At 38.8% G+C, this 26,293-nt stretch overlaps 9 protein-coding genes, 1 long non-coding RNA gene and 1 pseudogene across 12 annotated transcripts; 1 reads left to right on the top strand and 10 right to left on the bottom strand.

Annotated features, from left to right (window-relative positions):
- The first annotated feature begins 1,577 nt into the window (after positions 1 to 1,577).
- On the top strand, positions 1,578 to 2,317 carry LOC109161484. 2 transcript variants are annotated; one of them, XR_002050924.1, is made up of 4 exons: positions 1,578 to 1,727; positions 1,801 to 1,922; positions 2,002 to 2,074; positions 2,298 to 2,317. It is a non-coding gene; the product is annotated as an uncharacterized LOC109161484 (long non-coding RNA). The 2 variants fall into 2 exon arrangements; XR_002050925.1 differs by having other exon boundaries at positions 2,257 to 2,313.
- Positions 2,318 to 2,503: 186 nt separating this feature from the next.
- On the bottom strand, positions 2,504 to 3,789 carry LOC109161482. The gene has a single exon (XM_019309896.1). The coding sequence runs from the start codon at positions 3,487 to 3,489 to the stop codon at positions 2,533 to 2,535; it is 957 nt and encodes a 318-aa protein (XP_019165441.1). The 5' UTR covers positions 3,490 to 3,789; the 3' UTR covers positions 2,504 to 2,532.
- Positions 3,790 to 3,930: 141 nt separating this feature from the next.
- On the bottom strand, positions 3,931 to 5,940 carry LOC109161258 (pentatricopeptide repeat-containing protein At2g21090-like). Its single transcript, XM_019309581.1, is given in 6 exon segments — positions 3,931 to 4,216; positions 4,218 to 4,275; positions 4,277 to 4,344; positions 4,346 to 4,394; positions 4,396 to 4,506; positions 4,552 to 5,940. Coding segments are annotated over 6 exon segments (1,719 nt in total). The 5' UTR covers positions 5,739 to 5,940; the 3' UTR covers positions 3,931 to 3,970.
- Positions 5,941 to 6,152: 212 nt separating this feature from the next.
- LOC109161259 lies at positions 6,153 to 6,931 on the bottom strand (annotated as a pseudogene).
- Positions 6,932 to 7,168: 237 nt separating this feature from the next.
- On the bottom strand, positions 7,169 to 8,028 carry LOC109161483 (dirigent protein 23-like). The gene is made up of 2 exons (XM_019309898.1): positions 7,358 to 8,028; positions 7,169 to 7,287 (listed from the first exon to the last, which is right to left on the bottom strand). The coding sequence occupies exon 1, from the start codon at positions 7,956 to 7,958 to the stop codon at positions 7,404 to 7,406; it is 555 nt and encodes a 184-aa protein (XP_019165443.1). The 5' UTR covers positions 7,959 to 8,028; the 3' UTR covers positions 7,169 to 7,287; positions 7,358 to 7,403.
- Positions 8,029 to 8,959: 931 nt separating this feature from the next.
- On the bottom strand, positions 8,960 to 11,275 carry LOC109161301 (putative amidase C869.01). The gene is made up of 5 exons (XM_019309634.1): positions 10,450 to 11,275; positions 10,046 to 10,260; positions 9,728 to 9,970; positions 9,455 to 9,653; positions 8,960 to 9,383 (listed from the first exon to the last, which is right to left on the bottom strand). The coding sequence occupies exons 1-5, from the start codon at positions 10,975 to 10,977 to the stop codon at positions 9,024 to 9,026; spliced, it is 1,545 nt and encodes a 514-aa protein (XP_019165179.1). The 5' UTR covers positions 10,978 to 11,275; the 3' UTR covers positions 8,960 to 9,023.
- Positions 11,276 to 11,688: 413 nt separating this feature from the next.
- On the bottom strand, positions 11,689 to 13,572 carry LOC109161250. The gene is made up of 3 exons (XM_019309572.1): positions 12,938 to 13,572; positions 12,449 to 12,854; positions 11,689 to 12,299 (listed from the first exon to the last, which is right to left on the bottom strand). Exons 1-3 carry the CDS (start codon positions 13,086 to 13,088, stop codon positions 11,933 to 11,935), a joined length of 924 nt encoding a protein of 307 aa, XP_019165117.1. The 5' UTR covers positions 13,089 to 13,572; the 3' UTR covers positions 11,689 to 11,932.
- Positions 13,573 to 13,884: 312 nt separating this feature from the next.
- On the bottom strand, positions 13,885 to 16,074 carry LOC109161536 (eukaryotic translation initiation factor 4B3-like). Its single transcript, XM_019309980.1, has 2 exons — positions 14,842 to 16,074; positions 13,885 to 14,218 (listed from the first exon to the last, which is right to left on the bottom strand). Exons 1-2 carry the CDS (start codon positions 15,942 to 15,944, stop codon positions 14,131 to 14,133), a joined length of 1,191 nt encoding a protein of 396 aa, XP_019165525.1. The 5' UTR covers positions 15,945 to 16,074; the 3' UTR covers positions 13,885 to 14,130.
- Positions 16,075 to 17,870: 1,796 nt separating this feature from the next.
- Positions 17,871 to 20,830, bottom strand: LOC109161553 (probable magnesium transporter NIPA6). 2 transcript variants are annotated; one of them, XR_002050932.1, is made up of 10 exons: positions 20,273 to 20,830; positions 20,079 to 20,135; positions 19,882 to 19,972; positions 19,637 to 19,797; positions 19,419 to 19,546; positions 19,180 to 19,317; positions 18,882 to 18,974; positions 18,678 to 18,795; positions 18,155 to 18,513; positions 17,871 to 18,056 (listed from the first exon to the last, which is right to left on the bottom strand). XR_002050932.1 is itself a non-coding variant. In XM_019310004.1 (10 exons), the coding sequence occupies exons 2-10, from the start codon at positions 20,394 to 20,396 to the stop codon at positions 18,425 to 18,427; spliced, it is 999 nt and encodes a 332-aa protein (XP_019165549.1). In that variant the 5' UTR covers positions 20,397 to 20,410; positions 20,620 to 20,830; the 3' UTR covers positions 17,871 to 18,424. The 2 variants fall into 2 exon arrangements, 1 of the variants encoding a protein (XP_019165549.1); XM_019310004.1 differs by having other exon boundaries at positions 17,871 to 18,513; positions 20,273 to 20,410; positions 20,620 to 20,830.
- Positions 20,831 to 23,732: 2,902 nt separating this feature from the next.
- On the bottom strand, positions 23,733 to 24,521 carry LOC109161454 (peptidyl-prolyl cis-trans isomerase-like). Its single transcript, XM_019309862.1, has one exon. It carries the CDS (start codon positions 24,441 to 24,443, stop codon positions 23,925 to 23,927), a length of 519 nt encoding a protein of 172 aa, XP_019165407.1. The 5' UTR covers positions 24,444 to 24,521; the 3' UTR covers positions 23,733 to 23,924.
- A 794-nt stretch (positions 24,522 to 25,315) lies between these two features.
- Positions 25,316 to 26,054, bottom strand: LOC109161455 (peptidyl-prolyl cis-trans isomerase). The gene has a single exon (XM_019309863.1). The coding sequence runs from the start codon at positions 25,998 to 26,000 to the stop codon at positions 25,482 to 25,484; it is 519 nt and encodes a 172-aa protein (XP_019165408.1). The 5' UTR covers positions 26,001 to 26,054; the 3' UTR covers positions 25,316 to 25,481.
- Between the last annotated feature and the right edge of the window lie 239 nt (positions 26,055 to 26,293).

Genomic DNA, 26,293 nt, shown 5'->3' on the forward strand with positions numbered 1-26,293 from the left:
GAAAGGACAAAACGGTCCATGTGGTGAGTGCGCGGATTTGGGGTGTGAAGCGTAATGATTAGCACACCAATGTAATCAATTGAAAACTGAAAAGGGCAGAGAATAATTAAGAGCACGACATCATTAGTTCTTTGACTAAATTATCATATTTCTTTACTTGCCCTTCATTCCACCATCATACTACACGCTCGTTTGCATTGAGTACATGATGAAACAAAATGAAATTATCTAATGTTAACTTTTGATCAATTCCTACATTCTAAGGTAACTGAGATCATCGGGTTTAATTTTGCCAACGATGAAGAGAGTAGACTTAAGTATCTTAGCACAATCTATTAAAGGGATTAGAGATAGATATAATTGTTAAAGATGAACCAATGTGATGATCATTTGACTAAACTTAATTTTTTTGTAATTATATCTAACAATTTTCATTAAATTGCATTTTGAATTTACTACTTTTTGTTACCAACGGATCAAATGTAACAATTTTGCATTATTTGGAAAAAGTGGAGTTATTTCTTCTACTACTTTTGAGACAAAATGCAACTTTTTCAGGAAATTTGTGAGCCCTTTTCCCACTTAAAGGTCGTTGTTTGCGGCATCTCTTCTTTATTTATATTTTGTGCCATTATTAACTTGAAAAGAAAAATATAATAAAGTTGATGCAAACGCATACTAAGCTTCATTTTTCTAAACAAATTTTAATTGGGCCAAACAAGTTTAAGTGGGCCTTCAGTATGATGTACGGAGTATTTAATCCTTAGGAATTGGGTCTTAAGCCTATTGAATTTCGCGGTAGATCGGCCCAAGTATATTAACAAATAACTGAAATTCATATTGCTTAGGTCACATTGTGTGTGTGTTTTTTTTTTTTTTTTTTTTTTGAAACGTGCAGAGACGACGTCGTTGCAACCCGATTAAATCCGTATCAAGTGTACCCTATTTTGGCGCCAGTATATATTGCAGTGTAGAGACGACGTCTGGACTGGTAATTAAACTTTCTGCTGTTGTTATTGTTGTTTTTTTTTTTTTTTTTTTGCCTGAATAATTTGCTTGAATGATGTTTGGAGGAATTAAAGTCAATAGCTTTGCAAAATGCATATGCTCCGATGCTCAGCCAATCAAACAAATGAAAATTTTCCACCTTTTGGCCTTTTGTATGAACACAAATACAATTTGATGAGTATTATTTAGATGGATGTTTAAGCTGCCAGTATTGAAAGTTGTCTCTTCTAATAGCCACTTTGATGACTTGGGTTGAATTTTAAGTTGTTAGCACAAATTATTGCATTATTATTGTGAAAGTTGAGTAGTTTGATGTTCTTTAAATGCAAAATTGTAGGTGGATCCCTGATGGGCAGCTTTGCCCCACTGTTTCTAATAGATCTAATTACATCCATTGTATAGAAGATCTTTTGTCATTGGAAATTATACCTAAAGTTCAATCATATGACAATAGTGTGAAGGGTTTTGATATTGGAACTGGAGCAAATTTCATTTACCCGCTACTTGGTGCATCTCTACTTGGTTGGTTCGGTAGGTTCTTTTTTTCATGTTTCTTTGTGTAACTGCTATAGATATGAGATCTCATATTGCAGTTTGAACTCTTGTTTCAGGGACTTCAACGCCAGCACAGTGCCTTCAATTTGTTGCAATCAGTAGAGTCCTTTTTCAGTACCAATGGTGCATCTTGTAAATTAAATGCAGCCTCATTTGATATTGATGTATGCTCCATTATTTTTCTTTATGCTGTATAATCATATTGTCCTAGCTGAATCACAATGTTTTGTTTTACAGATAATGTTCCCCAAGGAGCATTCTGGTGTCATTTTGAGACACAGAATGTAAACGATGCTGACTATCCAAACGAGTTGAATTGTTCCAATAGTCAAATAAACAACCTGCACTTTCGTGTTTCGGTAATTGTCCCTGTGAATTTTTTGAACTGACTCTGCTCTTTCTGTTAGTTTTCTTTTCTTATGCATTGTGTACTTGTAGGTCTTTCAGCAGATACCAGGGACACTTTTAGTGAGAGGATCATTGCAGAAGAAAGACAGATCAACAAGCTCAGGTTTTTACTGTTTTCTATTTTTTATTTTTATTTTTTAATTTTTTTATTCACAAGTTGTTGCCTTGTTGGTTAATAGCTTCTGTACTTCCCAATTCAGAATTTGAGTTCATGAAGATCTCTAGTATTAGTCCTTTTCTGAAGTTGTATACTTTTTAACTGTTCCTTTTCTTGTTCTCACACAGGTGCGGCTAGAAGGTTTTCTAAGAAATAGTACATTTTGTAGGGAAAGGACTGCTGCACTAAGTCTAGAAGATAGCAGCTTTAGTACTTGTGCTAAACTTGAATAATTGGTTGATATATAGATTATGAGGCATTGTTGTAACAGTCATTTTGTATTTGTTTGTTTGATGTCATAATAATGTATACAATATGAGTTGATAACGATTGATAAGAGAGGATGGCAGCTTTTTACTCATACATTAACAAAAATGTATTTCGAAGAAACCAATTCAAAAAACTCATGGATGACCATTGATTCTTTGATTGGTGAGGCCGACACAAGCGTCCACAAAATCCTCGTCAATAAAATCGGTAGAAAATACCTGCAGCTTATCAAGAACAGCATGAGAGATACAGTGGTTTATGAACAGCCTAGCGTAGGGACGAATTCTGTTTGTGACAGCTTTTACAAACACCACCGGGTTGTCCGGCTGCGGCGTCACCGTGTTCTCCACCCTGTAAAAGAATTTCCGGGAGCTCAGCGGCGGCTGCTGACTCAAATACTTGAGGTTGCTGTTGAACTTGGTTTGTGGCAAGTCGGTGTCTATCCAGTTGTCCTTGAGATATGCGGCGCTCCACAGCCGCCCTCCGGGCTTGGGATGAGCATCCGTCCTCGGCTTCCATAAGCAAATGATTCTGTTTGGCAGCACCTCTGCTATTGTCTTTCCGAACACATTATTGTCTTGTTGGATAAGATGCTCTCCTAGTTGTTCTTCCAGGTACTTGTCGAAGCCGGGCGGATCTTTGTGTCCGAACTCCGTACGGACCTCCAAGATTATGATCTCCGATTCCGTCTCCGACAGGAACCTCTTAACGTCGGTGATGACAACGTCAAAGCTGTAGGTGCTTAGGATTCCGTGGCAGACCTTTCGATCCTCCTGCACGCGGATATCAAGAACGCGGGTGCCCATTACCAGCTGTTGGTAGATTGACAACGTTTGACATTGCGCAAACGGACGAGAAATGTGTGGGAAGCCGATCTTGTCAGTTGCAGAATCATGGGTTCCCGGCCACACGATCTTATTCACTGCAACTTTTTCCGGCCCCAGAATTCCCATCCAGTTTTTCCTATCAGCCGGACGGTAATCTGAACCCGGGAATCCATCGCCATCTTTCTGTAAAAGCTCCTTCAATGCTTTCTTTTGTGCCTGGACTGCTTTTCGTCGATCAACCTGTTTAGACCACTCGCCACCCATTCTGATCTGATCTGATCTCTCAATCACACGAACAACCTAACAGGAAAAATAAACACTGAAGGAAGAAGAAGAAGAAGAAGAAAAACAAAGTCCGATCCTGTTCTCCCTCTTCTCCTTTTGTTGCGTGCACGCACAAAAGATCACGTCTTGTGGCTTTCGACATCTGCATTCTTAAAGCCTTGTATTGTATTTTATTATCCTGTGTGATTAGTCTGACGAGATTCCTTAAACTATCTAATCATAACACTCAATTTCCCTTTGGCAACATGGTTATGGCTTATGTTTCGTGCCCGGTTTTGCTGACCCTGAATTAATGGTAGCGAGAAATAATAGATTGTTGAGACAAGTGCATACATATATTTTGTGATTAAATTTAGTTTTCATTCAAAGGTCCCAAATTGTCCTACAACATTAACCATATTTAAGTTTGACAAAGCATGGTAAGGTTCAAACACAAAAATAAATACATAAGTTCTGAAAGCTAGCTATTCAAATTAGAAGACAGAATAGCAGAACAAAATACAGTTGACAAACTCATCTGTTTCTGCAGAAAACAAAGAAAAAAGGTTTCACCTTGTATGTATCCATTACAAAAGGTTTGGCTTATTACATATAGTCTACTGTCAATTGCTAACCAACTACAGGCCGGATCTTTCTTTACATCTCTCTCATTCATCATAAACATTGTCCAATCCTCTTCAAGGGAAGGGTATATACTCGACAATAAACACATAAGTAGCAGGGGCATGAGGCTCCAGCTCAATAAGATGTTTAGTCGCTATTCTACTTAACATTATTGTGAGTCCTACACATATCAGGAACGGCGTTCCAAAAATGACCATTAGGTCTGGAATGAATGCATCTTTCTAATCTGATATATAACTTCACCAAAATGTCTGGCTCTTCATCAGGAACACTATTTCATGAAGCATGACTGACAGATTTAAATAAGTCAAGCCCTGTGTCGCTATACACATTGAGATTGCCAAGAAAGTAATCCTACCTGGTTTTACACCGGATTAGAACATCTAGATTTCATCCTCACCAATAACCATGTTGTGCTATGACACCACATTTTGCTTGCTATCCAAAATATTGAATACCTTCTTCTCATCTTCAAAATTCCCACAGTTCGAATACATCTCAATGAGAGACCTTAATAGAATGGTATTAGGTCTGAACCCTGTTACGATCAAAAGTGCATGAATTTGTTTACCAAGCACAAGTGATGGTATACTGGCACAAGCAGATAAGCAACTACTAAAAGTAAACTGGTTAGGTTTAACTTGATGTTTAATCATCTCTGCAAGTAAGATAACAGCCTCATTACCACAGGCGTTTCGTGCATAACCAGCAATTAAAGCAGTCCAGGACACAGGGTTCTTCTCAGGCATCATGTTGAACAATTCTCTAGCTGATTTCATGTCACCCCACTTTGCATATCCAGAAACCAGAGTGGTCCAAGTAAGAACATCCCTAGTTCTCATTGCATCAAACAACCTCCTAGCATCTCCCATCTCTTCACACATAGCATATGCACCAAGAATCGAGCTAGAAAGGACCAAATTTGATAAAAATCCGGCAACTAATACCTGGCAATGAACTTGCCTCGTCAGAATCAGCTCCTTTGCCTTAACACAAACTGTAATAACACCAGCAAGGGTGTAGTCGTTGAACCCAACATTCGATGCCCTTGACTCCCTATAGAATCTCAGAGCTTCATAGATTTGCCCACTCTGTGCATAAGCAATGACCATTATATTCCATGAAACGATGTCCTTCTGAGGCATTTTCTCGAACAACCTTCGGGCAGGCTTAGCCATCCCTAGCTTGGCATATCCAGAGAGCATGGTGTTCCAAGAATACATATTTTTTGTAGTCATTTTATCGAATATCTTGCGTGCTTCGACGTGATCCCCGCACTTGCTATACATATTGATCAAATGGTTCGCAAGGAAGGTATTTGGATGTTTTAAACCCGTGAGTTTGAGATGGAGATGAATCCATTTGCCTAGCTTAATGGATTTCGAGCTGGCACAGTGTTGTAAGAGAAAAGCGAGAGTGTTGGAGTCTAAACGCAGGCCTTTTCGAGCTAACAAGCCCAGAGAATCAACAGCTTGTTTGAGGTGGCCCTGCGAACAGAGATCAACAAGTTTCTGGACCAAGCAAGGGCGCTTGAGGTTGTTCTTGTCGGTTCTAGAGCTGGATTTGATTGCGAAAATGCGAGCTTGGGATGGGAGAGAGGGCATTGCAGAAGTGCAACATGTGAGATGATCTGTTGTCTACGTAGATGTTGACGGCTGAAACCGGCGGCGGAGGTGGAAACTCCGGCGAGCACTGCCGGCTTCAAAAGTTCACGTAAATCTATCACAATGTTGACCGCCGCGGTCAACATGGAACTACTAGGGCTAGTGCGCGAGGATCTTGGCCATCGATCTTTAAGATCAATCACAGTCGTTAATCTCTATTTTTTAGTTTGTTTGTTTTTGACTTTGTCTTGGTGCCTACCTATAACCCATTGCTCATTCTTTTGATTCCCTTGAAATTCATATTCATGTTGATCCTTAACTACATATGTTGTACTGTTTTGAACACTCAACTCAAATTTACATTCTAACGAATTGAAGCTAAGAGAAAATTTTATTAAAAAAAAAAAGTTGAAATCAATTGTTTGTTGTAATGAGAGTAACGTTGTAGGCAACAATGGCATCCCCACTAGCCATATCAAAGGTATGGGTCTTGGCCATGACATATCCACGTGCCATCCGAAAAAGACCGGTTCCTCCAACTACAGCGAGCTCACGAACCGGGTTCATAGCTTGGTTGATGCTCATCACGCTGAAAGAGCTTCCATTGTATTCACCCTCTGTGAAGGTGTAGCTCAGGGCCATGATGAGGCCCAGATCTTTCTCCCAGTCGATCCGTACAGCCTACGGGCTCGCCCAACTTCTTTGGACTTCGGGTCAGGCCCAACCGTTAATGAGTCGTCCGCCATCGTAACCATACCAAAACCGGTTTTGAATTTGCCAGTCTTTGGTTGCTCTACAATCTTAATTGCACTCGGATTCGACCCGCTAAGCTTATCATGGAAATAGAATTGCAGAGTGGTCACAACTTGATCTCCTTTACTAACTTTCTTGGCCCATGATTCTTTATTCTTACCTTCACATTCTGCCATAGCTGTCAGCCACAATAACAACATGAAACCCAAAGTTACTTTCTCCATTTCTCTCTCTCTATCAAAGAATAATGTATGTCTCACAATACAAGCTTTTTAGTAGGTGTACATTTATATGTATGAATTGCGAATAATAACTTCTCTAGTTCCACTAATATCTCTCTCTAACGGCTTTTGTTTATTCACAAATTAGTACCATTCCTTCATTGTTATGGTTTAACAAAATGCATGTATGTGTAACAAAATTTTTGAAGTTGGTACTATATAAATTTTTGTGCATCGTTTTACCGGAAATGTTAGTTGCAGCCGTTATTGTCATTAAATCGAAATTAAAATATTATGATCCCCAATTAATTATCTGAATCTGAGTATCCTAACTAATCCATATTTGGTCAACCAGACAAAAAGTTTAATATAATGAAGTGGTTAGCGTTTTGTTTTCAATGATTTTTCTTGTGTGGAACGAACATTGACAAATTAAGCTCTGGAATATAATACTGCTTAATTAATTATCAGTCTTTTAAATAAAATAAAAATAGCTAGGCAGCCAACTAAAATATAATGTGAGAATGAAATTAAGACAACAGTAATAATGTCTATCCATCTAATAAATTGCAAACCTTTGGGAAGAATAATCTAATAAATTGCCTGAGCAGCTCAATGGTCGCACGAGTGAAGTTCAAGAACAACAATAATAATCTAATAACAAGTAAAGATGATATTATATTGAATTGGATCAAATGTAGGTAGAAAGAGTAACGTTGTAGCCCACAACAGCATCCCCATTGGCATTAAGGGAAATGGTGTTGGCGATGGCATATCCGCGTGCCAAACGGAAGAGACCGGTACCGCCGACTATAGCCATTTCACGGACGGGGTTCATCGCCGGGTTGATGCTGAGAAGGCTGAAAGAGCTTCCAGCGTAATCCCCGTCGGTGAAGGTGTAGCTCATGGCCATGATGAGGCCCAGGTCAGTCTGCCCCGCGGATCCGTAAATCCCACGGGCACGCCCCACTACCTTCGACGCCGGATCAGGTCCCACCGTCAACGCGTCATCCGCCATCATAATGGTGCCGAAGCCGGTGCCGGAATTTCTGGACCCTGACGGCTGAGCAACCTGGATAGCACTTGGGTTGGAGCCGCTAAGTATATCGTGGAAGTAGAATTGCATTGTGGTCACCACTTCTTTACCAGTATCAACTCTTTTCACCCACGAATCTTGATTCTGCCCATTCCCTCCTCCAGGCATCACCACCAGGAAAAACATGACAACCAAAACTAATCTCTCCATCTCCAAGAGTACTACGTGTATGGATCGATGTATATAGAAATATAAAAGACACCTCTAATAACAAGACAGGCAGGCTAGGCTTACCATTATATATATATACAAATAAGAAGGCTTTCAATAAAACTAATATATGGTATTATATAATTTTATTTCAACAAATGTGCATATATATATAATGGATGTTGAGTCATCAAACACGCTAATAACTAATACCTGCATCGTCCAACTACAATTTTTTATGTTGTAGTAGTTAGCTTCTATGTTTTTAATTTTTTTTTTTTTTGGAGAACTTCTATGTTTTTAATTAGATCTTTGTTGTGTGGAAGTTTGACTAAATCCTTTTTAACATTTTTTAGTTAATCAGTTTTACCTACCACAAGAATATTGTAAGGCCAAGTTCTAGATATTCCAACTAACACCTTATTCTGCAATTTACATTATTTATTGGTCGGTTTTACATAATGATAAATGAGTAAATCTACTATAAGACCATTTCACGTGAGACGTGTAATTTTTATTTTTTTAAAAAGTTAAAATGCAATACTTTTTTATAAGTCAATAGAAAAATATTATATATATCCTACGTGTAACGATTTCACATAAAACTTATTCATAATTGAAACATATACTAATATATTCCATATGTACTATAATATTGTCCTATTTTTGATTTTTTCCAATTGCTTCTGCATGTTATTATTCATTTATTTACATTTGGAGGTTGAAGTAGAAATTTGATAAGAGAACAAATCAACAGATCGAAAATGATGTTCAATATTATAATCTTGTATATTTTTGCTAGGAAAAGTGTTAGGTACGTAAATTCATATATAACTCATAATATCACGATATGACAAGTATGAAATTGTTTTATAGAGTTAATTTTGGCAGAAGTTTATTGTCTTTCGTGGCAATCTCATATAATCGATTTTGTCAATATTTAATAATTCATACTATCATATTTTGGACATGATCATTTCGATGACTTTTTCAGATGAGTATTATTTTTGGATAGAGAAATTCCATTTGTTCATACAATTAGTATTGTATTGTTGAAGGATCTGCCTATGAGGGCAAAAATGTAGGAAGTTTTCTAGCCTTGGTTGCTTGCTCAAATGCATAGCCAATCTCAATGAGTGTGGGCTCAGAGCCTTTCAATCCACTAAAACAGATGCCGACAGGCAATCCGTCGCTGTTGTAAGCTGCCGGAACACTGATTCCGGGGAAACCGCCGATGGCAAGAACCGAAGAAACAAACGAAGAAGGGGTCACCAATGCATCCACCTTATTCTCCATCACCGTTTTCACAAACCCTTCTTCGGTTAATCTCATCATGTTCTTTAGAGCTTTCCTTTCTGCATCTCCAATCCCATTCGTCTGTTCCGCAAAGAGGAATGCCCGTTGGCCAAACTCCTTAATCTTCTCCTGCACGCACAACAGTCATTCAAACATTACAGACATCATTCTTAGCCTAATGTCAAGTTAGTTAGAAATACCAAATCAGAGTGCTTGTTGTTGAAGGCTATCAAATCAGGCAATGATCGAACGGGAGAATGAAGGAGAGCTTGCAGGTAAGCATTGATGGCGATCTTGAACTCAGCCAGCAGTACTGTAGATTCGCCGCTTGAATTGGGATCCAAAATAGTACTAAGGTTGGCTATTTCTACGTTGTCTATCAAGACTGCTCCTTGTTCCCTGGTAAACATCATAGGAAAGTAAAATGAAATAATCTTTACTTTCTGTATGTTTATCACTGATTAATTAATTACCTTAAGGTTTGGAAATGGGATTCAAAACTCTTAGCTAGGACTGGACTGCTGCTGAAGTTAAAGAATGGGTTCCTAACTATTCCAATCCTCTTTCCCTTGAGACCATCGAGTTTCAGAAACTGAGTATAGCCACCTGCGGGGATGAACTTCTCTGCTGCTCGTGTTGCTTCCGCATCGTTGTAGTCGAAGCCTACAATAGCATCAAGAACATGAGCAGCATCTGATACAGTTCTGCAGATTGGCCTTCCAGAAAACAAAAAAACAAAAAACCAACGTTAATTCTGATGTAAATGTTGATATGAAAGAATGTTTACGTACCCTACAGTATCCTGTCTTGGAGATATTGGGATAACTCCAGCTCTGCTGGTGAGACCAACGGTTGGCTTAATGCCCACTACTGCATTGAAACTAGAAGGACAGAGGATAGAACCATCGGTCTCTGTCCCTAACGACACTGCCGCCATGTTTGTAGCCACTGAAATTGCAGAGCCGCTGCTTGAACCACATGGTTGCGCAGAGAGAACATAGGGATTCTGCACAAAAGGAAGCCAAACTCTCATACTGCGAATTGAAGCATGTGCTTTATCTCAACTAAAAGCCTAAGCTGATAGTTTAGTTAGATTGCACATTAATGGTTATATGTTCAACCGGACTCAATAATTATGTGTTTTTACCCATAATCTACCATCCAGAAATCAAATAGTGTAGTATAGTATACTCACCTTTCCTTGTCCTCCTCTAGCACTCCAGCCACTAGGAGCATTGACAGACCGAAAACTAGACCACTCACTCAAACTAGCTTTCCCCAGGATAATGGCTCCTGCTTTCCGCAGCTTCATCACCACGCCAGCGTCGCGAGGCACCACTGATCCCAGCAAAGCAAAGGATCCAGCAGTGGTGTTAAGCTTATCCTTTGTTCCAATGTTGTCCTTGACAAGGATAGGGATACCATGCAACCTGGAATTGGAACAAGGCTTATTTGCCTTCCTCTCATAGTCAGCCCTGTCAGCCTGCGCAAGTGCATCCGGGTTCACTTCTATTACCCCTTTGAGAACTGGGTTCGATTTTTGAATTTCTTCAAGGTAAAACTCCACAAGCTGCCTAGAACTCAGCTGCTTGTGCTTGAAAGCAGCCCGGAGTTCATCAATGGTGGCTTCTTCTATTCTAAATGCATCGCAACTGTAACTGTTCCACCACCCCGACACTACTGCCACTACAGCTAATAACACTAACAAGAACTGCCTGCTCATCACTATGGCTCAAACTCTGAAACTATCTATCCTTATTCCTATGTATGTAATTTACTGCACAAAACAGTTTGCTGTGTATATTTAAAGATCAGAAAACAAGGCCAAACTTCATTGGACGGCAAAGTCGTATTTTTCTTTTTGTTTTAAGGTCAGACCATCTACCTTACTTTGATTCGTTCAACATATAAGGAATAGAGATTCCTTAACGACATGACAACAAACTTATGAATTGAACAAATTAAAGTATAGTGCGGCTCATATTACCAAGACAATTGTCTTGTAGACAACTGCATAGAGATAAAAATGATTTGAATGCTTCTTACTACTATTACTTACCCGACTTAGTCACCACAAGTTTTCTAAACTAAATATAAAACAGTTTTGCTTTCTTGGTAATATATAAAACAATGAGAGTAAGCTATTAGTATTAGATGAAAATCGCTTATCAATGTACTCAATAATAATATCCTCAAGCTATCTATGTAACTTTTTAGTCGAGACGAATTGAAATGGGAAAATTGAAATAACTCATAGTACAACGGCTAGAGCAGATGATGGAGCCATCATCATGTTTGCTGCTGCAATCAACTTTGACAATGAGTACTCATAGTCATGGATACAACTGTCCCAGGGAAAAGGACTGTGGTGAACAATTATTATGATTAGTAATGAACATTAGTTTATAAAAAACTGTTTGCCATCTAATCTCCATTTAATAACAAAAGGGAAATAAGTACTTCATTGTAACATGAATCACGGACAAATTAAAGGTGATGATACAGGAATACTAACCATATATCATTATCAGTAAAAGGACCTGACAGAAATGCGTATTTTGGTCCATACACAACAATAACCATAACAAATATATATTGAGTATTAGTATAACCCAACATTACAAGCCATCCATAAACCCAGAAATTGACTGTATAGTAGAATACACGTACTATATAAATCAAGAATTTGTGGTGCAAGGAGTGAATCTGCAGGTAGAAGTAGGCAGAGAGATTCCAGAGTTTGCTCTCATGAAACTGAGAGCAGTGTGGAGGACTTGCTGTGTAGATCCCATCAATGCCCAATTCATTCGTTCGACGACTCCCAGAGGGTGGAATGGGAACAGTAAGGTAGTATATGAGTTGAGAAGGGCTGTTGTTCCTTCCCTTAGCAGTGTCCTGTAGGGCTCCCCTCTTCCCTTCATCCCTTCCCAAAGTGTCATGTCTGTTCCATATTTCCGGGCCGCCAGCAGCCCGAAAACAACCCCCACTTTTGCATCAGGACTCACAACCTTCCAATAGCATCTGTATTCTGGCATTATCCATTTCCTGTAATATACATGTTGAGATTAACAAGAACAAGAAACAATAATAATGGCAGAAAGTCAAGAAAGAATGCAAGATTTACGTGGTTCAGCAATGTGTCTACGTCCACCTGAGTGAAACTAATTTATTTATAGGCTAACTTGTTAACTTACTGGTATGGGCAGGCTGAAGCTTCTAGAAATGGGGATGGAGGCATTGGGGGTAAGCTTGGCAATGGCGGCAGTGCAGGCGTTACAGGCGGCGAAGGAGTGACTGGTGCGGGCACGGAAGAAGATGGGCAGAAGGACATAGGCTGAGCAGGCTGAGAAATCAGAGCATCCACTGCATACATTTCCATATCAAACATCCTGAACATTAGCTTTAGAGGCTTGGGTGGACCGCCGGCTGCCCCGCAGGTTGCCGACGGTTGGCTACTGCCGGAAACCTGCGCAAAACAGTTGCTCAAATCTTGGGTGCTGTCAAATCTCATGTTGAAACCTCCTAACCAATTCGTACTTTCCTCTCCCCGTGTTGTCATTTGCCCGTTCCCGTCTGGGCATGCCATTGCCACTTTTATTCCTGCACAAAACTTGTCCTTGAGTCATGTCATGAACAAGAATGAGAACAAAACTAATCAAGAAGGCTAAAGACTCTTCCTTTACCGTATACTGGATAATCAAAAAGGGAAACTTTGCCATCTTTACACTGATCACAGAACACAGTGCCGGAGATAATGGTTAGCCCATGAGTTGTACCAATGGCAGCGGCTGCAGTCAGAAAAGCAGCGAACCAAAGCTTGAAGAACCAATCCATGGCGGATAAGATGATGGTGCAGAATCAGGGGATTTAAATTTAATAAAGCAGCAGGAATGGCAGAAGCTGTAAAGGAGGAGGAGGAAGGTGAGAGTATGAAAGTTGAAATCTTGAATGTGAACAGAGGAATGGGGACAAGAATTTATTAGGATTTGGTGAGAGCTAGCTAGTGTTACAACAATCAACTGTCACCATGCATTGGCATTTATGAGTCCTTGAAAAAGAGATCTGGAAAATAAGTGAGAAGGGTACGGAAAGTGATCTCATTTAGACAGACACTTATACATTCATCAACTTCCAGCATGCAAATTTGCAGTTAATGCATTTCAACACCCCCTTCCATTGCTGGAATACGACACCTACCCTTTTCCCTATTCTATCTCGAGAGTTCGGAAGATGGAAATTTATTTACTCCTATCTTAATTGGCCACTAAAGTAGAGGAGAAAACAATAATTTAGTGTAATAATGATGGTTGCACTTTTCTTACTTTTTTGGAGTAACTTCTTCAACTACATTGTATTTTGTCACTGTTGTCAAGGATAAATGATTAATATAATGATGGATAATGCAGGGATGAAGGTAGTTTTAGTTTTAGTGTTTCAAAAGCATGAATTTTGTGAAAAACATATGTAACAACAAGATAACTTAGTTGTTGCCTTGTTGGATTCACTTTATCTGCAATAACTTCTCAGCTGTCACAGTTCTGATTCTTGTGGGAATATCATCCAACAAGAAAGACTTGTCTCTCAAAGATTACTGAAACTATAATGTAATTTGCAATATAACAGTAGCAGCTGACACCAATCTAAACACATTTTTATTCTTGTTCTTGTTTGTAATAACAAATGATTGTATCGACTCCACATTCACTAGAACATAAGCAGAGTCATCAGATAAAGGTTCTAATTTTGTAGGTCTACAAAAATTGCTTCACTTTTTCCACTACACAATGGAAGAAATTAAACAAGCTTACAGATTATTAACAAAAATAGAAGTGTGTATTGTCTCATAGCCTAGCATCTCAAAACCCTTTCTGCACCACTAGTTCTCTCGTTGGCAAGCTTCAGCGTAACTTTTGCATTCTCCAGCTCCAGCTTCCTCCGAAGATCCATTTACAGTGTTCTCAGCTCTACAGCAAATATAGCTATTAGATTAAGAATATAGATACTCAGAGCAAAAAGTTGTGTTCAAACCAAAATTATGCCCCAAGGAACAACCCAAAAGAGCGAGAAAAGGCCTTGGGCTGATACTACAAGGGTTCTTCAAACATACCATCCCTACAAATGGCAACAACATTTGTACTACTACAATCAAAATTCTTCAGGCATGACTTTGTTAAGAAATAGAATGAGAATTCGAAATGCTGGAATATCAGTCCATCTTTCCCCTACTCTTTTATACAGATAGAAACACAGGTATAAATAATGCAAAAGACCAAAGTGAATTTATAATGCATATCTCTAGGTAATGTACATATGATCAGAGCTCATTAACTCAAATGCAATCATTTAAACTTGTAGCAATAAGCCTGAAGTTAGTTTATAGAGCATTCAACACTGATTATCACATTCAGTCTATCCCAACTTGTAATGTATATTAGGACTAGAACACAGTCTATAAGTTAATAATAAGGGGAAGAAATTCAGAAGAATCACAACAAATTGATTGCACAAAGCAGCAAATAATTGAAAGAATAGGCAGTTAACCATACCAATCAGAAATCAGAATGAAAAGAAAGGTTATATCACCAACCTGGAATGAGTATCAGCATTCATATCAAACCTCCTCCAACTCCTTTCTGTCCTCTTCTCAGGAGAAGCTCCTTCTTTACTGCTCCCAGAACTCTTCTTTCCAGCCTCCTTCATCTTTAAAGACTCCAGCTTGTGATCAATCTCCTTCCAGTCTTGCCCCTTCTCCTTCAGAATCTCTTCTCTCGGCCTAGCTTGCCCGAATGGGTTCGACCCCTTTGGCTTCCCTGTGGTTCCATTGTCGTTCTGCTGCCCTTCACCTATGGGAATTGTCCTGGGCTGCAAATTTAGCCTTGGTCTGCCATTACTGTCATCTCTCTTTCTCCCCCAAGCCTCGGGTTCTGAAACATTATTCATTCTTTTCTCTCTTAAACTATCAAATGCACCGAATTTCCGTCCTTCATCTTCCTTCCTCTTTGTCCAATTATCTGAATCAGCACCGCCGCCGCTTGATTCAAACCCGACTCTCCTCTCAATCCTCCGACCCTCGGACGGGACGAAGGATTTATTCGCCGCCCAATTATCGGACCCGTCAGCGCGGGAATTCGAATCAGAGAAAAACCCTCCCCTCTCCCCTCTTTCCCTTCTCTCAAAACCGTTTCCGGGTGTAAATTTCTTGGATGCTCCCCAGTCATCGGTCTCGTCAGCGCGAGAAGGGGTAAATTCACGACTGGAGTCCCTACCGAACCCGCCTCGCCGGCCAGACTCGTCCGACGAGCCCCGAGCCGGCCTGTCGTACGAAGAACCGTACGATTTAAACCCACCACCGAGCCTAGAGCGGTCGAGCTCCTCAGCAGTTCGTTCGCGAGGGCCAGTCGGAAGAGAAACCATCTCATCAGGTGTGAGGCCTACGGACTGAACCTGCTTAGCAGAGCCGTAAGTGGAAAACTCCTGCAAAGACAAGGTTTGCGGCTTCTTCTTCTTAGTCTTGGCGGCGGCGGCGGTAGCCAGTGAAGGGAAATCGGAAAGCGCCGCCGCAGCGCCGCCGCCGCTACCTTTAGATTGGGTGTCGTCGTTAACTGACTGCTGCTTAAGCTGGGATTCATTCTCCTCAGAATCCAAGGCCCAAGCTCCCGGCTTTCCCCACACGCTCACAGTTGCCGCCATGCTCTTAGGAGTTCTTCTCTGCCAATCTCTTAGGATTTTTGCGTAACGCTAAGAGATCGGTTTCGTCAGTTATATAACATGTCCGATATGATCAATAATCCTACGGTGCGTGTGAAACGGAAATATATCTATCATATTCCTATTGGGATTGGATGTAAGTTGTTTTATTAGGTTGCGTATCCGTCAAATACTTACTATATTCTTTTCTTTATCTTTAAATAATTAGGAAAACTCGTAACTAATACACAAAACATTGAACAAAATTTTTCTCTTATTAAGATTAGGATAACCACAATAGTAATTGTTGATGAAGTTTTGCATATTAGAAAGTAAAAATTTAAACATGATTTTTTTTGCATATTAGAAAGTAAAAATTTAAACATGATTTTTCAACAAATAGAAGAAAAGTTTTTTTGGTACTTTTTCATTAGATAAAGATATAATTTTTGTCTCCGTAGTAAGACCTACCAAGAAATAAACAAAGCAAAGACAGTGTCGCGTGAGACGCAAAACTAGCGCCCGAGTGTGTTACTCTAACTATTTTTTTTTTCAAATTGTTTTTTGCTATTTTTTTTTCCCCGTTTTTCCCTTCCCTCCCATCTTTTTCTTCTAAGGGATAAAGTACAAATAAATCATTGAACTATTTGAAAAATAACAATTAAGCCATCCAACTCAAATAACCCACTACTCCAAATTTTTGCTGACTAAATTGTCAAATGTTTATTTTATTTACATTTTTTTATTATAACCCTACATAGTAATACATTTTAAAGTAATTATAATCAAAATAGTTTTGTCTTGTCAAGATTTGATTTATTTATTTATTATTATTTTTTACAGGATCTTCTGTTTTAAAAATAATAAATAAAGAGTTAATACCCAAAATCATCCTCGACTATAGTGGTTTTTCTCAATTTCATCCTAAACGACTTTGGTGACCTAATATCGTCCCAGACTTTTGTGTGTTCGCTCAATTTAGTCCTCTATTTGTTATTCCGTCAAATTGGTGTTAAATTTAGGGACAATTCAATAATGTCAATATTGATCTCTCTTTACTTTCAACTTGTGAAGTGGGAAATTCCTCTTTCTTGTACGAATTACACCCAGAATTACTCCCGGACCTGCAAATCAAATTTTATATTCGCAGTTTTAGGAGTAATTCTGGGACTAATTTGTAAAAAAAAAAAATGGATTTCGCAGTTCACATGTTTATGAGTAAAGAGATGCCAATATTAAAATTACTTAATTGTCTATTCATTTAACACCAAATGGATAGAATAACAAATGAGGGACTAAATTGAGCAAAAACACAAAAGTATGGGACAAAATTGAGCGAAACATAAAAGTCTGGGACGATATTAGGTCACCAAAGTCGTTTAGGACAAAATTGAGAAAAACCACTATAGTCGAGGACGATTTTGGGTATTAACTCAATAAATAAATTAGAAACTAGACAAGACAATTATTTTGACTATAATTACTTAAAATATATTACTAGGTAGGTAGATTATAATAAAAAAAACATAAATAAAATAAACATTTGGCAATTCAGTAAGCAAAAACCTGAAATTAACCTGTTAAAAGTGTTAATTGTTTTTTTTTTTTGCCGGGTTCAATGGCTTATTTGGAGATTATTTGAGTTCGATGGCTTAATTACTGTTTCCCAAGTAATTCAGTGACTTATTTATACTTTATCACCCATATAATTACACCTGCAAAAACTCATCAAAGTCTACAACTATTGAGGATGCTGGTATACACAAAATAATATTGATCAATGCATACGTTTGGTATTATTAAAAAAATAATTTATGAGTAGTAAATATGGAGCAAATAATAATTTCAAATTAAATCCAAAATTTTGTGTCATAATAAACTCAACAGTTGGGATAATTGGTAAGCGTAAACAGCATGGCGCATTGTTATAAGAGAACAATGCACTTCTTTTTCTTCAAATACACCAAGCATTTTAACAATATATCCACCCTGGAGCAGTTTATACTGTAACGAACAGCTTAAGCTTTCAGTTGGAAATATTTTTAGTTGAACCAGATTCTAAACAAGAGTTCCATCTTCAATATTGAACCGTATAAGCAAGGGTCAAGAAAATGACTGCCATTTTTACAGTATAAACTCAGGTTGGACAAAATTTTACACCAAAGAATTCAAAATCAAAAGAGCATAGAAGAACCAGGCTTATCTAAACAAACCTCAAACGGATGCAGTATCCACAAGTTCATGTGCCAACAGATCAAGATTTCTTCGGATAATGCACATCGAATTGATCAAACCACATTTCTCCCTATGTAGACCTCAGCAACTTGTTCAACCCAGAATGAAGAACTGGCAAGTGTAAGTACTTGCTTAGCAAAAATTAGGAATTCTATTCCAGTGAAGCTGCAAATGAAGTCAGTTTGGACATATTGTACTGCTGGGAATGAGACTCTCATAAATCACAACCATCTCTGTACATTATAAAATCATGTGAAATACTCTGAACTCTGCAATGTAATATAATGTGCATCCTCCATATCTTTTATCTGTTCTTCATCATACCAAATTATGGTTCCTGCATTTATCAATTATATATATTGTCTAAGCTAAACTTAAAGAGTAACTTGACATGAAACAAAGTTGCATAAGGAAGGGATTTTTTATGGCAAATACTCCATAACATATATGTGTTTGTTTATTGGAATAGTCAAATAGATAAAACAGATTTAGTTGTCATACCCGGAGGATTTGTTGGTTCCTGTTCTCTAGCAACGTGAAGTATAATGGTTCCAGAAAGTACAGTCACAAATCCACATATCTCAGATGCTATGCTGCTAGCATCTTGTTCTGCCCAGTCCTGTGGAAAGTTTAAAAAGGATGGATGGGTATTAATTTGAGTTGCCCTGGAACCATAATTTTGAAAAACTGCAAAACACTAAATACCTTGAACATTATTGCGCTCGCAACAATGGTAAGGGTGGTGAACAATACATAATATACTGGAGAAACAATTGCTGTATTGAATGTATCAAGTGCCTACAGAAATGTTGCATTATATATATCAGTGTGGTCCAGGAATGTATGAAATTACCAAGCACAATATTGCAATTCAAAGGTTCATGAAGTTGGGGAAATCTTAGCAATAGAAAGAAAGTAACTCAAATGATTGGTAAAACAGAGTCAAGAACTCCTTAGAAACCAAAAAACCACAGAAATAGAACGCCATGACTAGTAACAGTACCTTGTTTAGGTAATTCAACTGTGTGATTGCACATATCACTGTAACCATGAGAAAAAACCATGTTTGTGGATATGCAATTTGACTTATTCCCTCTAGAGTAAGTTTTATTGCAATTCCAATGGCTTTTATGCTCACAACCTGCACGCAAGCATGGAAAGTATACACCAATTAAGCCCCCAAGAAGAACCAAACAATTTAAGTGATCGAACTCATTAAGGAACAAAGTCACAAACAGTTACCGTCAATGAACCCATTAAGGAACAAATACCCAAGTAAACCAGTAAGTTTGTCTGCCCATACTGAGCCTCGAAATGCAATATCAATGCCAGCACAATCAATAATGTTGCTGCTACATAAATTAAAAATGCTGTTGAAAGAAGCAACAGGGGTAACATCAGTAACAACATATGGCTTAACAATTGCAACCAGATAGGTGTAGAAGACAGATGGTGATAACCTGGTTGAGTTGCCAAATTCCAGATTTCTTGAATAGAAGTTGGCACACGCTCCTGAGGAGCATGTATTACAATTACCACAGACCCTACAATACACGAAGCACAACCCAGCATGCATAGTTTCCGTAGTCGTTCTTTCAACATAAAGTGTGCCAAAACAGCACTGTTTGGATCCATCAATATGGTTATTAGTTTCTTCATAAACATCATCCAAAGTTTACAGAGGTCATAGATATCAGATGTTTACCTGACTATTATACTCAATGCACCAAGGGGGGTCACAAGAACTGCTGGGGCATAAACATAAGCCACAAAGTTTGCAACTTCTCCAACAATCACTACATGTCAAAATGTTGTACCAAATTAAACACCAGAACCATCATAAATCCTTTCACTTTCTTTAAAAGGAGATACAAGAAGGGCTATAGCTCATGCTCTACTTACTAGTAATCATGCCAGCCCACCAAAGAGGTTCTTGCAAGTAAGAATAGCCCCCAACACCTGCAGCAAATATTTGGAAGGGGGAAACAAAAATAGCTCAATTCAAAGAGATAAACCAGTCAAGCCCAAAAGAAAGTAGATAAAAATCAATCAAGAAGGAATTTTTATTAAAGAAAAAGATGAGATTCAACTCGGACCTGCTCGAGTACCGCCGGCGGCAGCACGCTTCAGCCCCTTCTTCTTCAAGATAAAGCTCGTCCCGATAAACAAGCTTGACAACATTGCCAGAATTAGCCCTCTCGCGTTGTCGGAAACCGCCATCACTCCCAAATCCCCTGTCCGTTTTTCTATACACCCTCAAGGCCTCAATGCATATACAAATACACAATAATTGCTAGTGTTGCGATTTTCAAACTTAATAAACCTCCCAAAACGACGAAAATCTAAGACAATGACAAATATTGATTTCCCGCCAAACGCACTCGAACTACGAGGAGGCCAATTTTTACATAGGAAGTGAAAGTAAAAATAAATAAAAATTTACAGGACAAATTGAAACTTCAAAGCAAGTGCAGAAATTAACGACGTGAGATCGGCGGGGGGAGCGCGGGAGATCTAAAATGATCAATCTGTAACGATGAAGAGAAGATTAAAGATTGATCGTTTGAGAGAGAGCTCCACAATCTCCCCGCAGAATCGTCGTCGCCGTCTTCGTCTAATCGGAGACTCCGCCCGCCTGTTTTATTATTATACAGACCACGCGGGTTTCTTTGATTCGCGGTGACTCACACTCGCAATTTTCTCCGTTAACGTTTTAACGACGCCATTGATTTTGCTTTTGACATTTCATCACCCGCCGTACGAAAATAAGATAATTCTATTATCACGTGTACAATATTGACAAAAAAAAAAATTCCGAAAATAGAGTCCGACTTACCAAAAAGATATTAAAAATTAAAAACAGTACTCCCTCCCATTTTCCTTTTTTTTTTTTTTTTTTTTTTTCTTTTACAGTATTATTGGTGAAGTTTAGCAAATGACAGATATTTACAGAAACGATCAAACCAGCTGTCCAACATGCCAGACAAAATAATGAGGTACGTTGAAAACCATAACCCTTTCGAGTTTTGACAATAAGATAACCATCTTATAAGACAGCACATGAAATGTCATTCCAAGTCACCACTACCGTTAGTTTATTTGTCCTGTTATACGTGTTACTGAACCTTTTTTTTTTTTTCTTATTTTCGTACACATATACTCACAAAATAAGCAATAAAAAAATAGTTGATTTGATCAATGAATAGTAAACAATACAAGTAAAATGAGACATAATGAGTATTGTTTATTGAAGCAAAAGTTTCATATTCTATAAATTAAGGGTATTGGTCCTTATTTACAGTTTAATTAAGGACAACTCTAGTTGGTAGTTGATTTAGTAACTACAACGTTCTAAGTTTGAGTTTTGTGAAAGTTGCATATTGTCCATCAAAACCAAACAAAGAAACAAAATTGCAAACCATTAATGATATTTCTGTTATATTACATGGGTCAATCATACTTTTTTTGTCATAACTTATTAGCCTTTGGCACAACTGTGTCGGGGAATGGATGTGGGGGTTCAAGTGCAACATCGGGGATGGCTCGACTGTAAAGGCGGAAGTCTGGGGTATCCTCAAAGGTCTAGAACTCGCATGGGACCATGAGGTTAGGACTTAGGAGGGTTGTGATTGAAAGCGATGCCAAGAAAGCGATGGACTGGATTACGGGAAGAGATGCACGTGATCTCCCAAATGGGAATGTGCCTAACATTATTAGTGATTGCAAGAGGTGGCTTCAAAAGGGTTGGGTTGTGCGTGTGGAACATGTCCATCGGAAACAGAATGTTGTGGCAGACTGGCTGGCAAAGGAAGCTTTGGGTGGCCCTCAAGGATTAAGTGTGATGGCTTAACCGGAGGCCGCGATTCTTCAGGCGCTCTTGGATGATTCCATGGGAGTGTCTAGGCAACGTGGTTTTTAGTAGTGTTTTATCTTTCGGGTTTCCCCCCTCCCCTTGATTCAGAAAAAAAAAAAAAACTTATTACTCCTTTTTTTTTTTTTAAGTATAAAAAAGAAAAGACTCTAGTAACGTATTTGAATTGTTTAGTTAAAGCTTGAATATCCCAATTCAGATGGACCAAGCCCATAAGTTGAGTAAATTGATTGCATTTTTTATATTTTATAGACCAAGTTGTTAAAGCTTGAATAGCCCAATTGAGATGGACCAAGCCCATAAGTTGAGTAAATTGATTGCGTTTTTTATATTTTATAGACCAAGTTCAGCCCCTAGCATTTGAAGGAGATTCCTTATATGTATCCCTATATGGTAGAACATATAATAATTGGGAAAGCTGTAAAAATGGTACGCTGTGTTTGTTGCATCTAGTCTGGTTCAATGTATTATGCTTGTGGAATAAAAGGAAAAGAAATCCATTAACAAAAAAAAGTCCAATACGCCAATAAAGTTGCAATGCACGGAGCTCGAGAAGTACCATCACACAAATAATCTGCAATGCTTTTCAAGCCTCATCACAAAATTATATACTTTTATTTATATGTTCACAAGAATCGAATCGATCAATCCAAATTTTAATTTTAATGGTTGTGACAGAAATCGAATTTCACCAAAATAAGTATTTTGTATTAAATATAACTTCTCATGTACTACACTAACATTCTATTTTTAAAATTTATACCGGTCAAAACTTGATCAAAAAATATACAAAGTATATATATCAACAATACAGAACTTATGCTTTGGGCATATCTTTACTCCTTTTAGTGCCCACCATTGAACAGATTCTTGAACAATATAACACGAATTAATTAGTATTAGGAACATATTCTATAATGGAGCAATTATAGATAAATATCCTTTGGGATTTAAAATGGAAGAAGCTAATTTTGTCAAATCAAAGATGTGTTCAACAAAGCACATTATTGATAAGCTACTGTATTATGTATATAGTACTTTCTTATTGATGGAAACCTTTTCCTCTCACAAATATTCCCATAACAAAATAAGAAAATATGAGTGTGACCATTCTTCATCTCCCAAAAGGTTCTAACAATAGTGTGTATAAGTTTTATTTATTAAAAACACCCACCAATCCACCATCACTCACTTATTCCAATTTCCAAGATATATTGATAGATTATTAGTTTACAAATGAAGGAAAAAAAGTTTGGGGGACATGACAATATAATGAGCAGAAACAGTGAAACACATCCGGAGCACTTCCCAATCTAACACGAGTAGTAACAAGATTATGACATTTAATTTAATAAATTTTTAATCTTTTGATCTGAAATTTCTCCTTTTATATTAAAAAATAAAAAAATAAAACATATTTTTCCACACAACAGACACCATTCATATTTTCATACAGGAAAAGATCTATAGAATCAGGTTTGGTGGGTCCCTCCCGGGTCCCTGGTATTGACTCTGGGCATCCTACGGCGAATATTCGTCGCGTTCTCTTCAAGCAATTTCATGGTCATTGTCAAATGCATATACAGCTTTACAGCTTTAAATTAATCTCTAATACTCGAATTTGATGATTTGGATTAGCGGATTAGAAGATCAGAAGTAACAGTAATGATAAGAGGATGCGAAAATTATGATAAGTGAAGTAATTTATTTTGACGGTTCAGTAATCAGGCGATGGAAGACCTGAAACCATAATCCGTACACAATACTTTCCAACCACACACAGTACATTCAAATCAGAAGGGAAGATAAAAAGGTTTTTAATACTAGATAGCGTGATTCAGCCAGATAATCACGGGATTAAGGGTTAATCATCAGATTTAAGAGAGTTGACCACAGTCGGCGATAACCACCGGCTTTGAGCACCTCCCGGAGCCGGATCCAACCTGCTCCACCTTCTTCACCACGTCCAAACCTTCAACCACCTGGCCGAACACCACGTGCTTGCCGTCCAGCCATTCGGTCTTCGCCGTGCAGATGAAGAACTGAGAGCCGTTGGTGTTGGGGCCGGCATTGGCCATGGACAGGATGCCAGGGCCGGTGTGCTTCTTCACGAAATTCTCGTCCTTGAACTTCGATCCGTAGATCGACTCACCTCCAGTGCCGTTTCCGGCGGTGAAATCACCGCCCTGGCACATGAAGTTGGGGATCACACGGTGGAAGGTGGAGCCCTTGTAGTGCAAGGGCTTGCCGGACTTTCCAACGCCCTTTTCACCAGTGCAGAGAGCACGGAAGTTCTCGGCGGTCTGGGGAGTCGTATCGGCAAACAACTCCATCACAATACGGCCGGTGGGCTGGCCGCCGACGGTGATATCAAAGAAAACTCTAGGATTGCCCATGATATTTTCTCACCAACACGAAATGCACTCAAATTGTGTTGTGTGTAGAAGTCGTTGTGATTAGGGTTTATGCCATGAACGGCACTTTATATAGGGAGGCGCCAGAATGGATAATGTCCTGGAAGCTAATCCTGGCCGTATAGAAATACACGTGTCGTCTTGTTGAATCTAGAAAGTGAAAGCACTATGGTTAAAGTGACCATGGTCTGTATTAGGTTAAAATTTCACCATGGTTAGCTGAAGACAATTTGGGCCGAGGTCGACAAAGCCCACCCTATAATGGCATTTGGTAAGGCCTGGTCCTTCTAGCCCATATTTGATCTTTGCATTAATAATTTCAAGCTTATCCAATTGGTATTCAATTGTTATATCATAGACTAGGGTTCATAAAAAATTTGATAAATGCTGACATATAATATGATAATTATAGATATAAATCTGAAGATTACTTTTAAACCAAAATCTCCAATACAAAGTAGACATTGGTTCATGGTATAATTTGCCATTGGTATTTGATGCGTAGGGAGCTGATTATGGGCGTGGCGGTTAATTGTCTTTGCATTAACTCTAAAGGACCGAGACTAAGTGGGTTTGGAGCAATTTACTGATTGATTTCAGCCTCAAAAGATAAGTTTCTCGTCCTGAGGACTCATATCCTCAAAACGAAATCCCTCATCCTCTCGTCTTCAAAATACGAAATTTCTCATCGTCTGGTCTAACTCGGTAGTGAATAGTGATACTGTAGCGATCAGCACATTCTCCAAATCCAGAAACCTGTTAGCATAGCAGAAATCCCTGAAGGATTCCGCCACAGATGGACTTGAATGCCCATTTAATTAAACTCTTTAAAGAAATACGTAATAAACTTGATAGTAAATGAACAGACTCATCAAACTTATTGTAATTCATTTATTTGGTGGCTATGAAACCACCATTCCACCAATCAGGCAATCACAGACCTGAAATTGAGGAAGACAATGAAAAAAAGATAACATTAAAATTTTTAGAGAGTCGTGATTCAACTAGATCACCACGGGATTAGGAAAGTTGGCCACAATCAGCGATCGCAACCGGCTTCGAGCACTTTCCGGAGCCGGATCCAACCATCTCCACCTTCTTCACCACGTCCAAACCCTCAACCACCTGTCCGAACACCACGTGCTTTCCGTCCAGCCACTCCGTCTTCGCCGTGCATATGAAGAACTGAGAACCGTTGGTGTTGGGGCCGGCATTGGCCATGGACAGGATCCCGGGGCCGGTGTGCTTCTTCACGAAATTCTCGTCGCTGAACTTCGATCCGTAGATCGACTCTCCTCCGGTGCCGTTTCCGGCGGTGAAATCACCGCCCTGGCACATGAAATTGGGGATCACACGGTGGAATGTGGATCCCTTGTAGTGCAACGGCTTGCCTGACTTCCCAACGCCTTTCTCCCCGGTGCAGAGAGCGCGGAAGTTCTCAGCCGTCTTCGGAGTCGTGTCGGCAAACAACTCCATCACTATACGGCCGGTCGGCTGGCCGCCGACGGTGACATCAAAGAAAACTTTAGGATTGGCCATGAAATTTTCTCACCAACACGAAATGCTCTCAAATTGTTAATAGATCCTTGTGCTTAGGCCATGAACGGGACTTTATTTAGGGAAGTGCCATATAGAAGCGACACGTGTTGCAGGTAGCTTCAAATTTCACCGTGGGTAGCTGTCGATCAATTGGGCCGACAGCAGCCATGTCCAATATGGTATTTGGTAAGATCCAGGCCCATATATTTTATCCATGCTACAAATAAATTATAGCCCATTATATTTGGCATGGGCTTTGGAAAAATTTCTCATTAACTTTGTTTGTTTTTTTT

The sequence above is a fragment of the Ipomoea nil genome, unplaced genomic scaffold, assembly GCF_001879475.1.
Source record: "Ipomoea nil cultivar Tokyo-kokei standard unplaced genomic scaffold, Asagao_1.1 scaffold2922, whole genome shotgun sequence".
NCBI classification, from domain to species: Eukaryota; Viridiplantae; Streptophyta; class Magnoliopsida; order Solanales; family Convolvulaceae; genus Ipomoea; species Ipomoea nil.